Source organism: Macaca nemestrina, chromosome 12 (assembly GCF_043159975.1).
Source record: "Macaca nemestrina isolate mMacNem1 chromosome 12, mMacNem.hap1, whole genome shotgun sequence".
NCBI classification, from domain to species: Eukaryota; Metazoa; Chordata; class Mammalia; order Primates; family Cercopithecidae; genus Macaca; species Macaca nemestrina.
Window position 1 is genome coordinate 2,575,719 of NC_092136.1, and position 13,544 is coordinate 2,589,262.

At 44.6% G+C, this 13,544-nt stretch overlaps 1 protein-coding gene across 5 annotated transcripts in view; it reads left to right on the top strand.

Annotated features, from left to right (window-relative positions):
- Window positions 1-13,544, top strand: part of LOC105469770 (potassium voltage-gated channel subfamily Q member 1) — a 402,068-nt gene that overhangs the window by 199,762 nt on the left and 188,762 nt on the right. For all 5 annotated transcript variants that reach the window (XM_011721289.2, XM_011721290.3, XM_011721292.3 and 2 more), the window contains one exon: window positions 12,706-12,826. In XM_011721289.2, the coding sequence (XP_011719591.1) occupies window positions 12,706-12,826 (121 nt within the window). The remainder of the gene's footprint in view (window positions 1-12,705; window positions 12,827-13,544) is intronic.

Here is a 13,544-nt window from a genome sequence, read left to right on the forward strand (position 1 = left end):
TCCTCTCATTGTTTTTCTTTGCAATTTTATGATTCTCTGTAGTGATAATCCTTTATTCCTTTTCCTTTCTCATTTGTGTATCTGCTCTACTAGTAAGTTTTATGCTTTTGTATTTTCATGATGGTAGATATCATCCTCCTACTTCCAGATGTAGTACTCCCTTAAGCATTTCTTGTGGGGCTGATTTAGTAGTAATGAATTCCCTCAGTTTTTGCTTGTCTGAGGGAAGCAAAATTTCTTCCTTCATTCTGCTTCATTTCTGAAGGATAGCTTTGCTAGGTATAGTATTTGTGACTAGCAATTTTGTGAGCTTTTCCCCACCTTTCAGCACTTTGAATATGGCATCCAATTCCTTCCTGGCCTAGAAGGTTTCTGCTGAAAAATCTGTTCGTCTGCTGTTGATTCCCTTATATGTGACTTCATGCTTCTCTCTTGGTGTTTTTTAAATTCTCTCTTTGATTTTTGACAGTTTGATGAAAATGTGCCTCAGAGAGGCCCTTTAGGGTTAAATCTATTTAGGGATTTGTCAGCTTCCTTTATCTGTTAGTCTCTTTCTCTCCCAAAACTTTGGCAGTTTTCAGGTATTATCTTCTTAAATAGATTTTCTGGTCCGTATCCCAATATTTCTTCTGGAGCTCCCAAAATGTGAACTACTGTTAGCTTAATAGTGTCTCATATGTCACACAGGCGTTCTTCATTCTTTTTTATTGTTATTTTTTAAATCTGTCTGGTTTATTTCAAAACACCTGTCTTCAAATTTAGAAATTATTTCTTCTGCTTGATTTAGCCTGCTTTTGAAGTTTTCAATTGTATTTTTTATTTCATTCATTTAATTTATCACTTCCTAGACTTTTGTTTGGTTCTTTTTTATGATATCTAACTGCTGGATTTCCCATTTAGATCATGAATTGTTTTCCTGATATCTTTGTCTTGTCTATTTGTGTTATCTTTTATCTCATTGGGTTTCCTTAAGATTTCCTTTCCTTTGGTGTCTATTATTGGAGAATTATTGTGTTCTTTTGGCAAGTCATGTTTTCTTGTTTTTTTATTTCCCCAAGATTTTTGTGTCCCCAAGTTGATATCTGCATATCTGGAGTAACAGAGACTTCCAATTTTATGCAGTAGCCTTAGTAAGGACTTTTGCTGTACACGTGTCTTTAGTATCATTTGGGTAGGGTGCTTTGGCTTTGGTTCTGGTTTGGTGCAGAAGTGTGGTGTCTCTACAATTAATTAGACTATAATCAACATCAGTGGTATCTGCAAGTTCATCAGTGGCTTAGGCTGCTTAGTGCTTAGGATGTCTGTGAAGGCAAAAAGGCTCCTTAGAGGTACTTACTCCTCTATTTTTCCTGATGTTGCTAACTACCTTCAAACATTTTGACAAAGCATTTTAAGCCTCTTCTCTCTGACTCTGTATGCACAGTTTTGCAGTGCTGGGCAGGGGACTAGAATGCTATTGGAATTTAGTTCACTTTGCTACTCACAGACAATTTAAAGGTATTCTTTCTCCTAATACTGCTAACAGCATGGGTCATGTGGTTTTATTTGCACTAACTGATTTTATGCTTTTGGGGAGGATAAGTGAGATGATTTATAGTCATAGGGGACGGGGAGCAGCATGCTATTTTTCTCCAAGCCTGGCTGAAAGTCTTTTTAAAATTATCCTTTTTTCTTAGTGCTCCTATCTAATCCATCAATGTGTCTTATAAACTCTCTGGATTTGCCCACACCTAGTCTTTCCAGCTATCTCCCTGGTTAGGGACCACCACCATTTCTCTGCCTACATTGTTGTCCTTACCTCATTACTGGTCTCTTACTTTCCACTGTTGCTTCCTCTACTCCATTCTTCACATAACAGCTCAAGGGAGTTCTTTAAATGTAAAGTGGATCTTGCTGCTTCCCTACTCGAATGTTCCAACAGCTTCCTGTCACACTGTCTTATGTCAGTCTCACAGCACACACAGCTTAATTCAGAAATCCTTGTGCTGGTCTCTTATTGAGAAAGAGCTTCATGGTGGGCAGCTGGGAAGCTGCACAGAACACTCCTCAGAGTTCTACAAGCGGCTGAGAGAGCTGGGGTATTTATCTGTCACTAGTGAGTGCTGCCCCGGTGGTGGCTCACTTTCCATTCCTTTTGGCCTGCCCTGTGTGCAGCTAAGCAAGTCCCTGAAGTCAGAGGTAGTGCTTATGAAAGTATCTGGTGGGCTTGCATTAAGAAGCTGTCAGTGTGGAGAACGTGAATGCTAAGGGCATATGAGTGTGCCCTTGAGTACGTGGATATTGTGTTCTTTTCCTCTGTCTCCAGTGCCTGCCATATAGCAAGTCCTCCAAGATTTGCTGATCTGCCTGCCCCACCTGGGGTCTCTCTCTCTCCCACAGCTAGCTGACATTCGCCATGTGGCCCTCTGTTCCCTGTAATAGGCCATTTCCTAAGTAAGCATCATCCTCATTTCTATACATTTTCTCTGATTACTGGAAATTCCTCAAGTGTTGACCATTTTGATTCCTGGGCCCCTTAAGAGTCCATTAGCATTGGAATGGAGCCCACAGGACCATACCAGACAGATGCCACCACATTTTTTCTTGAAGTAGTGTTCAGGCTGAGGGGGTCATAGCCGAGAGGTCCCCCTGGGGCCGCTTGCTCTCCTCCTACTCACAGCCCTCCTGCAGCCAGCAGCAGTGGGGGAGCCAAGCTGAGTTGATTACTTTTGACATCAGTTGTTAACATAATTTTGATGTTGAGCCTCCCCCCAGTTCTGGGGTGGCTCTGACTGTGTCCAGGCTCCAACTTGAGAAGCTATAGGGAGCCTCTCGGCCCCAGATCTGGCCTGGCTGGGAGGTGGCCTGGGAAGGGACCTGTGTTTCTCAAGCCCGCGCCCTCGGGGCCTGGGGGTGGGGCCCCAGCAGATGTCTGGATTTGGTAGCCAGGGCCTGGAGCCGGATGCTGAGAATGAGGCCTGCAACTCATTTCCCCATTAAACATTCTGAGAACATCTGCACCGGTTTCCAAGGCTTCTCCCTCACTAATTGCTTTGATTATTGTGTGAAGTTAAGAACTGGCACATTTCCGTGATGTTGTGATGAAGGTGAAAAGATCGCTCTTAATTAGATTAAAAACATTTTTTTCTTCCTGTGTAATTTTGCCTTGAAAATCAAGGCCACTTTTTTGTTTTCTTCATCCAAAGACCTCCAGAAACTTTCCTCCCCACCTCTCCAGAGGTTTCTGGGGAATGTCCTGTGAGCTCAACTCTTGGAGAAGATAGTGCTTAACCCAGATTCCATTGTATATTAAAGTTTCCTAGGGCTGCTCTTGCTGCCTGGAACCTTCCCCTGAAAATGTGTCTTGGGAGACCTAGACAGTGACTTCCTGCAGCATGGAGACCTGGGTGGGTCGATTTTAGTTGTGTGGGTGGCTGTGTTGCTCTCTTTCCGTTTCCTGGGCTCACTCACGCTCAGGGTTGACCCTGTCCTGGCTCTGTCACTGCCTGTCTTCCTCAGCGCCCCCGCTACTCAGACCCCACCCTTGGGCCTGCAGAGCCATTTCCGTTCACTCTGAGATTTGTGTATGCTGAGGCTTGCTATACTCATTCTAAGGAGAAGTGTTTGGGGTGTGGGGGTGGTCCTCAGTATCCTAAACTTGGGTTTTAGAAAGCCCAGCATCCTCCCTGGGATTTCTCAGGATTCCGGAAATCATCTTTGACTGTGTCACATTGCTGTCATGCTTGAGGCAAAACTATTCTGCACACCTTTGATCCAATGTGAGATCCAACGTGTTCCATAATTTGCATCAAACATCCTCATACAGCAGGGTGTGGAGAGAGGCTCACTGAAGGTTTGGGGAGATGAGGACTTGCTTCACAGCAGTAGAAAGCCTATGTCCCACCTTAGGAAGTCCCTTTTCCAAGAGTTCCCTGTGCTGTTGCAGGGTTAGGGCCAGGGCCTTGGCCTCAGGCCAGCTTCTTTCCCACAAGCCTTCTCCCTGCCCTCTGCCCTGAAAACTAGTGGGGGCAGTGCAGAGCAGTTCAGCTATTTTGTAACCTTGACTGCCCCCAGGCCCATGTCCTTAGGCTCACACCTCACCCCCAAGTTTGTCATGCACATTCCTGAAGACTCTCTTGGTAACAAATGATGGAACCCCAACTCAAACAAGCTTAAGCACAAAAGGGACATTTTTTGGCTCACACAGCTGGACACAGCTGTTTCAGACACAGCTGGACCCCAGAGCTGAGATGATCTTGCTCACTTGCTCTCACTCTCCCCCTCTTGCACTCCCCTTCTCCCTCCCCGTTCAATCTTTTGTTCTCCCTTTCCCTTGCTCTCTATCCATTGGCCCCATGGGATGGCTGTATCCTTAGGCAGCTACTTTCTAAAAGGGGCAAAATGGCCACCAGCTTGCATTCAACAGCTCAGGAAGCCCAGCAGAATGAGGTCATCTCTTTCCCCAGGATTCCTGCCAGAATCTAAGGCCAGGTTCTTATTGACCTCAGCTGGGGTACAAGCCATCCTTGGACCTGCAACTGTACCTCCAATGGCTGAGGCAAGGTCCACAAGGACCCCTTTGGGGATGGCCAGAGGGTACCTCAACACTGCACACTAGGAGTGGGAAAAGAGGAGCCCCCTAAGGAAGATTTGAGAAGCTGTTCCCAGAAGCCAGGCCTGGCTGCTGGGCCGGCAAAAACAACAGGTGTCCACTCAAGCAAGGTATTTTCCTAAGCGGAACTGGGTGCCAGCTGTGAATATACATTTTCACTCCATTCCTCGCCTTGTTCCTGGCAGCTGTTGTGGGAATGGCTTTTACACTTTCCATCCATGTCCCTTACTTCTCGCCTCTGAGTGGAGACACAGGTGCTGGCGGGGCCACTCTGGCTCGGGGTCTATGAGCCGGGCATGGGCAGCTGGCACAGGCTGTGGGGCTGCGGCTCAGCAATGTCACGCAGGGCCTGGCTGCAGCTGTCCGGATGCCCCTGGGGAGGGCTTCTCCTTCACAGTGCAGGATCTGCAGGGCTTTGGTGAATCCACTGAAAGGGGGAGATTTCTTGAGGGGGCCAGGGAGGGGGCTTCTACTTGCGAAGGATAGGGAGAGCTTCTGTTCATCCCTGTGAAGTAGGCTGGCTCAGGGAACTCGCCTGTGCCAAACCCTGGAGAGACATGGGTGAGGCAGAAGGCAACGTTCCCGTGTCGAGTGCCAGGCACACATAAGCCCTGCAGCCGTACAGGGGAGGGGGCAATCTCCAGAGCCCTGGAAAGCTTGTGGAAGAGGGCTTGGGTTACACCTGGGAGATTAGGCAGGATTTTAATCAATCAGGAGGGGAAGGGCAAGGGATGAGTGGCTGGGTGAAGTTACCAGGAAAGGCCCAGACACTGGCGAGAGTCTCTTGAGGGCAGAGGGCGGCAGGGATGGGCTGGAGCTTTGAGCTTTGTCATAGGCTGGACTTGGGGCTTGAATGCTGACCTAATCTGGGCAGGGAGGGGTCTGGGGCTCGATGAGAAGGCAGAGGAAGTGAGACCAGAATTTCTTGGGAACAGAGAGCCTCGAAGATCTTCATGATAGGAGAGCTCTGTGTTGCCTCATGGGCAGCTCCAGGCCAGGTAGAGGGACATATTCTGGCAACTCTAGGATAAGATGTACAGGGTCGTGGGCCAGAGAGCAAGGCACAGATACAGGAGACTTCCACCAATTATTGTTTCTTGACTTGGAAGAGTATCATCCAAAATAGAAAACACAGACACAATAAGGAAGGAAATGAAAATTACCCAAAGTCCCTTCACCCGAAGACAAAGTTAACATTTGGATCTGTTTCCTTCTAGTCTTTTTTCTGTGCCTGTCTTTTTAAAAAAATAAAATTCAAATCCCTCTATCAAGCAGGACCACTGATTAGAAAGGAAGATGCTGTGCTGAGTTTGATTCCTGTTCTCCTGAGAGGGTGAGACTTGGCAGCCAGCATCCCCAGCTGGGGTAGTCGCCACGCCCAAGGCTGCCTTTGCCATCCCAGACCTCCCATTTTCCTAGAAAACAAAATTGTTTTGTTCTGCCCTGAAAATTTAGGCCCAGATCCTGGCTTTGACAAAGCAAAGGCAGCCAAAGAATTAAAGCATCAAAAACCAGGACTGTCTTAGGAAAGTGTGACTTCATTGTTACCAGGATGCTGTGCTCTTTGTCCCCAGGGCCAGCCACTCCAGGCAGTTCAGCAAAGGGCACCTGGCATTGCTCCGGTACCTCCTGCAGAGACTGGATATCCAGATGAACTGCCCTTTCAAGTACATCATGGGCTCAACCTTCTCTGCAGATGTGAGTTCAGGCTGTGAAATACCCACTTCAGAGGTGGGGGTGACAAGCAAGACTTGTTAGGGCACAGCACTTGCCCTCAAGCCCTGGCCTGAAAGAGGCAGCACCAGTGTGTCTGGAAAGAGCTGAATCCCCACCAACCCACCCCCAGCTCCCCTCCATGCTCTCCTAGATGCCTGACCTGACTACAACCACAGGTGAAAACAGGAAAGAGGTGGCGGCTCTGGTCACTGCCTCCCTGTGGTGGAGAAAGCACGCCCCACAGTCTCCAACACACAAGCCAACAGACAATAACCTCTCCTCTTGAATTGGAAAAACAAACCTGTGGAGTCCTTCTCTGCCCCTTGCTGTAGGGGCCCCATATGCCTTTCCCAGGATTAAACCAAAAAGTACACATTCCTCTCTGGCAGGTGCAGGTCCCACCCACTCTGGGCAGCCAACTGATGTGCACATTTTAATTTCCTAAAACACCAGGGCAGAACCTTTCTCAGGGGTCAGGTGGCTCACCCTTGGCCCTCAGGCTTTGGAGATGGCGATGGCACTTGTCATCATGGGTGTTTGGAAAGCAACTCCACATTCTAGCCTCTGCTCCATCGTTCCTTCTATATACAAGTGATGCAAACATCGAAATATGTTTTTTTCTTTTTCTTTCCTTAAAAAAAAAATTGAATCCTGGATGACGTTTTAGCTATGTCACTTGACAACTGCTTTATATAACCCAGGGTACTTGAATCTCAGCCCCAAATCTCTAAAATGGGGGCAGTAGCATGCTTCTGCCAGGTCCCAGACCTGTGGGTCTCTGAATGTGCACACATTCTTCAAGCCTTACGGGTCCTTCCCTGGTCTCACTAAGGATGTCATGGGCACAGAGCCCTTTCACTCTGAGCCCTTCTCCTGGCTGTGACTAAGTAATGTCTGTGTGGTTTCCTGCTGGAAGTCTGCCACTCGCCCCCATGGGCCATGAGCTCCTGAGTTTATTTACATTTCCCTGATTGCTAGTCAGGCGCAACACCTTTCCACATGCTCATCAGCCTTTTGGATTCTTTTGTGATGTGCTACTTTGTCTATTGCCCATTTTCTATTAAGTCATTTATATTTTTCCTATTGATTTGTAGGAGTCCTTTGTATTTTGTGGGCACTGTCTTTTCACTCTTTAAGATGTATTTTGATGATTGAGTTTTAACTCTAATGTCAAATTAATCAGTCTTCTCTCTTATGGTTATTGCTTCTTTTAAAAAAAGAAAACCATCCTAATGCTGATGTCATTAAGATATTCTTCTATATTCGGTCATGTGACCATTATAGTTTTGCTTTCCATAATTAGGTCTTCAATCCTCTGGAATGACAAGAATGGATTTTTGGTGTATGATGTGAGGTAATTAAGGATCCAACTTAATGTTTTCCGAGTGTGGGTATCCAGCTGCTCCTGAACATTTGATTGAAAAGTCCATCCTCTTCCCAGGATGTGAAGGCCACCTCTGATACACAGCAAGCTTCCATATTGTGTGGGCTATTTCCCAATGCTCAATCCTGTCCCATTGGCCTATTTGTTTCTCTCTGTGTCAATACCACATTGCCCTAATGATCACTGCCTTGGAAGAAGTACTGATGTTTGGTACAGCAAGTTCTCCCACCTTGTTCTTCAAGAATATTGCCAATTCTTGGCTTTTTGCACTTCCAAATCGCTGTTAGAATCAGCTTGCCAAAGTTCTCACACAGAAGCCTTGAGATTTTTATTAAGATTTGGAGAGATTTATTAAGATTTAGAGATAATCTTTTCAGTATTAAGTCTTCTAGTCATTGGAATGAAGGCATATTTCTCCATTTATATCTTCTTCATTGTCTCTTATTAAAGTTTTACAATTTTCTCCATAGAGTTCTTGCATATCCTTAGTTAGATAATTAATACTTTTGTGCTATTGTATACGGTTTCTGTTTTCACTTGTTATTTCACATTTTGTATTTGCAGAAGAGAAATAAAAATAGTAACGAGTCCCCACATCCCTTTCACCAGCTTCCCGTTAGCATCTTACATAATCATGGTACATTGACCAAAACTAAGAAATTAACATTGGTACACTATTAAGCTAGAGTTGTTAATTTATTTGTATTTGCCCAGTTTAACTAGTAATGTCCTTTTTCTGTTCCAGGATCCCATCTAGGATCTATCATTACATTTATTGAGAATGTCTCTTTAGTCATCTCTGATCGATGACGGGCTTCTCAGTCTTGTTCTTCATTAACTTGACACTTTTGAAGAATACCAGTCAGGTGTCAGTGTCCCTCAGTTTGGGTTTGTCTGGTGTTTTCTCAGGACTAGACCAGGGTTATAGGGTTAGGGGAAGAATGCCAATGAAGTGAGATGTTTTCCTCATTGTGGAACATGACATCAATATGGTTTATCACTGGTAATATTAACGTTGAGACAGTTAAAGTGGTGTCGGCCAGGCTCCTTCACTGTAAGTGAATTGCTGTTTTTCCCTTTCCATAGTTTAGTCTTTAGAAGCGAGTCACTAACTATAGCCCACACTCAAGGTGGGGTTCAACTCTACGTCCTGCAGGAGAGTATCAAAAAAAAATCTGAAAATGTGTGTTAAAACTACCACAGCAATGAATATATTTCAAGGAAGAAACTTAGAAGTTTCTGAGTTTCACCAACTAATTTCAGCATTCATTTGTGGATCATTTTCCTGCAGCAAATATTACTGTGATGTACTTCTATTTTCCTCATTCCTTCTACATTTTTTATTTGGAATTCCTTTGTAAGGAAGAGTCGTCCCTCTCCTCCAATTATTTATTTAATTTTATCAGTGTGGATTCGGGAGTATTTATTTTTTGAGTTATAGTCCAGTATTATTTATTTTGTTGCTCAAATTGTTCTAGCTGTGGCCATTGGTGGGTTCATGTGTCCTTTTGACGTGTCCCCCATCCTTTTCATTTATTTTTAAGCATTTCCTTCTTTTCTAGCACTTGACAATACTTCAGGCTCATCTTTTATTTTCCCTACCCTAGCCCTAGAATCATCCATTCATCCAGAGGGCCCGGGCTCCTTTTATTGGAGAATGAATAAAAAAACTGGATCTAGGCACGGGGTATGCTCATGGCTACTAGGGTATCACTGCTTCTATCTCCTCTCAGTGGACAGAGCTAGGAAATATATGTATGTATGTAACCTGAGTACACACACATCTTTACATATCTGTATCTATATAAAGCTAACCATGAGTTCATACTGACATTTCTGACCAGAGTTCATCCTTGCCCCCTCCCCCAAAACTTATTTATAGCTTTTTCTGTGACAGCGAGAAACCTGGCTCCCATTACCTACAGTTCATTTACTTATTTGTGCGACCCTATTGTACACATAGTACCCTATGTGAAGCAAATTTACCTACTAGATTAGAGTGTTTATGACAGACTTTTGCTTTAACCATAGAGTGTCCAGTCAAAACAGTGTTTTTGAAAGCAACATATGCCAGCTTCTCCTCCTCCTTTCCTTTCACTGCTATGTCATTTGTTTGTAACACACATAGAATTCGCTTATCACAGTCTGCTTTCCATCGTAGGGTCCTCCAACATCCGGGTTAATTTTTAAAATTTGCATACAGTAAAATCCACTCTTTGAGATTCAGTTCTGTGGGCTTTGACAAATGCCTGGAGTCATGTATCCACAATCCAGTATCATTCAGAGAAGTTCCATACCCCTAAAAATACCCTGGGGTGAGTCTTTTGAAGTCAAGTACTTCTCCCCTAACCTCTGGCAGCTATTGATCTGTTTTATGTCCCTGTAGTTTTGTTTTTTCTAGAATGTCCCATAAATGGGATTCTATAATATGTATTCTTTTGCATCTGGCTTCTTTCACTGCTTAGCAAAATGCATTTGAGATTCATCCATGTTGTTGCATAAATCATTAGTTCATTTCTTTTTATTGCTGGGTGGTATTCCATTGCATGAATATATACCACATTTTGCTTATCCATTCACCTGTTGAAGGACATCTTCATTGTTTCCAGTATTTGGTAATTATGAGCAGAGTTACTATACACATTTATGTACAAGTTTTTGTGAACATAAAAATTCAATTCACTTGGGTGGGAAAGGAACCGATAGGTCACATGGTATGTGTATGTTTAACTTTATAAGAAATTGTTAAACTATTTCCTAAAGTCACTGTGCCATTTTGCATTCCTACCAGCAACATATGAGAGTTCTACATGTTCCACATCCTCAAGAGTGGTTGGTATTGTCAGGTTTTGAATTTTTTTTTTAATTTATGGAATTTCATTTTGATTCTAATTTGCATTTCCATATTTATGTTAATTACGTATCTTTTCATGTTCTTATTTATAATCCATTTTTAAAATTGGATTGTTCACTTTATTATCAAGTTGTAAGCATTCTTTATATATTCTGAGTGCAAGTCCTTGACGCGATAGGTGATGTGCAAATATTCTTTCCAAGTCTGTGCTTTTTCATTCCATTAGCAGTGTCTGTTGCATAGCAAAAGCTTTTAATTTTGATAAAGTCCAATTTGTTGATTCTTTTTCTCTTGCGAGTTAAACTTTTGGTTTCGTATTTTAGAATTCACTGCCAAATCCAAGGTCCTGGAGATTTTCTCTTTATGTTTTCTTCAAGACATTTTGTGGTTTTATGTTTTATTTTTTAGTAAGGTTGTATGTAGTACCCTTTAAATTTTCATTTTCTAATTGTTGATCATCTGTCACATCAGGCATAAATACTAAATGCATTAAAACTTTTACATACATACATACATATACATACAACACATTTGAACAGTTAAATTAGGAATAAATTTAAGAGAGAATTGTATTACTCTGATGTGGGAAAACCTTCCTTTTTTATAAAGCAAAAGATGTATCACTTTAAAAACATAAAACATTTTCTAGGATAAAAGCAACATAATTCAGGTGAAAAAACAGATAGACTGGGGAAGATATTTGTGCCTCATATAACAAGGAGTTAATGTCTATAATATATAGAAAATTCCTACAAAGTGATAAACAAAAGTGAGCAAAGGATATGAACAGGCAATTCTGCAAGAGGAAACCCAAATAGATGCCAAGCCCATAAAAGGTATTCAACACAGATGGAAATAACAGCAATGCCTTAGTTTTCATCCATGCTTGGTAGTCCCTGCAAAAGGTGCTGACAACCTTCATTCGGGCTTCATTCAACAGTTCATTCAGGCATGGATGTGGGAAAGCTGGGGGAGCCTGAATTGCTACAACTTCTTGGGAAAGCAATCCAGCAACATTTATTAAAATTACTAAGGACACACCCTCTCACCCTGCTCCAATATGTCAGCTTTTAAAAATAAAGATGGATATGGTATCGTAGTCTGAATAATTAAGCAGCTTAAAACTATTAAGAGCCTGAATGTCCATGATATACAGAATGGTCAGCTGTGGCCAATCCAAACTGTGGACTATATGCAACTACTAAAATCATTAAATCCATGCCTACATACCTAGAGAAAAATGAAATGAGCTTATGTTACAGAGTGACAAAAACAGTGTCATCCTATGTGTATAAAAGCAACTCCCACCTGGCATCTGCTGCTCGGATGAGCAGAGAGGGTGGGGGCTAGGGATATAGTTGACAGTTAACACTGATGACCTTGGGGGAAGAAAGCCATTGTGAATATTCGATTTATTCCACTTCCTACAGATGAGTACTTAATCCTTTTGCAATAAAATATTTAAATGAAGACAAATATAATCCAAGAGCAAATACTGATAGTGTGAACAGAGAGTAGGGAGTGATAAGGATCAGTATCCTGAGCTCCTGTGTCAAAGCTGCAGAGGTGGGCCCAGGAATCAGAATGTGAAACCAGCTGTTGGAGGGACTCCTGTGCCTCACTGGGGGTGCAACTGGTTGATGTGGCATCGTGTTGTGAGAAAGGAGTTCTGTGGCTGCCCCCACCTCCCAGGTTTGCCATTCCTCATGGGTCAGAGGTCCTATCACCCCATCTTTCCTGACCCACCGCTCCGTCAGTGTATGAGTGTGACAATGTGTGGTTGTGGGAGCTGTTGTCCCATACCAGGCCTGTGCTTGTCACCTCTGTTTTATTCTTGACCCAAGAATAAAACGTGGGAAGAGGCCCAGAACCTGAGGTAGGGAGAGTCTTTGACACCTGAGCACAGCCCCAGGCACAGTTACCACTCGAAGAGGATTCACTGGCCTTTACTTTCCTCAGACACTGAAATGTCAGGCACTTTGGGGCCATCTTAAACACCCACCCACCCCAGCACCCCACTATAAAACTGACTGTCAGGGCTGGAGCTTCCAGGCACAAACTCCACTCCTCACCTGGCCCTGGGAGCTCACAGGCCTGGCTCCACGGGACTGGCAGGTTGGGTGTGAGGCCTAACCTGCTCTCCCCGCACTTTCTCCTCAGTGAGGAAGAGCCCAACACTGCTGGAAGTGAGCACACCCCACTTCATGAGAACCAACAGCTTCGCTGAGGACTTGGACCTGGAAGGGGAGACTCTGCTGACACCCATCACCCACATCTCACAGTGAGTGCCTACATGTGTGTGAAGGGCTGGGCTGGAGGGGACTGGCGCTCAAGGAGTCAGCCTTGGTGCTGGAGAAGGCTTGCCCTCTGGCCAGAGTGCTATCTACTCGCCTAGCGCCCACCACTAGCCGTCTGCCTGGCCCCAGCACCGAGGCACCAGGCAAGAGAGGAGAGCAAGGGCACTTCCCACTGAGTCTGGGAACATGATCCTGTTGTTTTGACTTATGGAAAACCAGACTGATCATTTTCCACTTGTTTTCATGCTTTGAGAGTCTGAGATTGTTTTTCTCTCCCCAAGCCCCCTCCCCTGCCCCCCAAAAAACAGACGACTTTGTTTTTTAGCATTTCCCCGTGGAACCCTGGCCAAAGCCACGGGGCAGATGCTGGGTGCAGTCTGCCAGTTGCTGCTGCTGTCCTCAGGGGCTCCTTCAGGTGGAGGAAATGGCTGATTTTCCACGCCTTCCAGTTGGCCTTCCCCTGAGGCACAGCTGGCCTGGGATGCATGCCCATCCTCCCCCGCCGTCACGGCATGGCCAGGCCAATCCCCGGTGCCCGGCCATGGTGTGATTCCCCTGCGACATGTGACTCAGTGCTCCCCGCTGGGGTGCCCAGCGGTGACAGCCATGCAGTGGGGTCAGTGGGGCGCTCAGGTCCATTCTGGCCACAGTTCCATTCTGGCTGCCAACCCATTGGGGATTCCCCTTGATAAATGTCTTTGT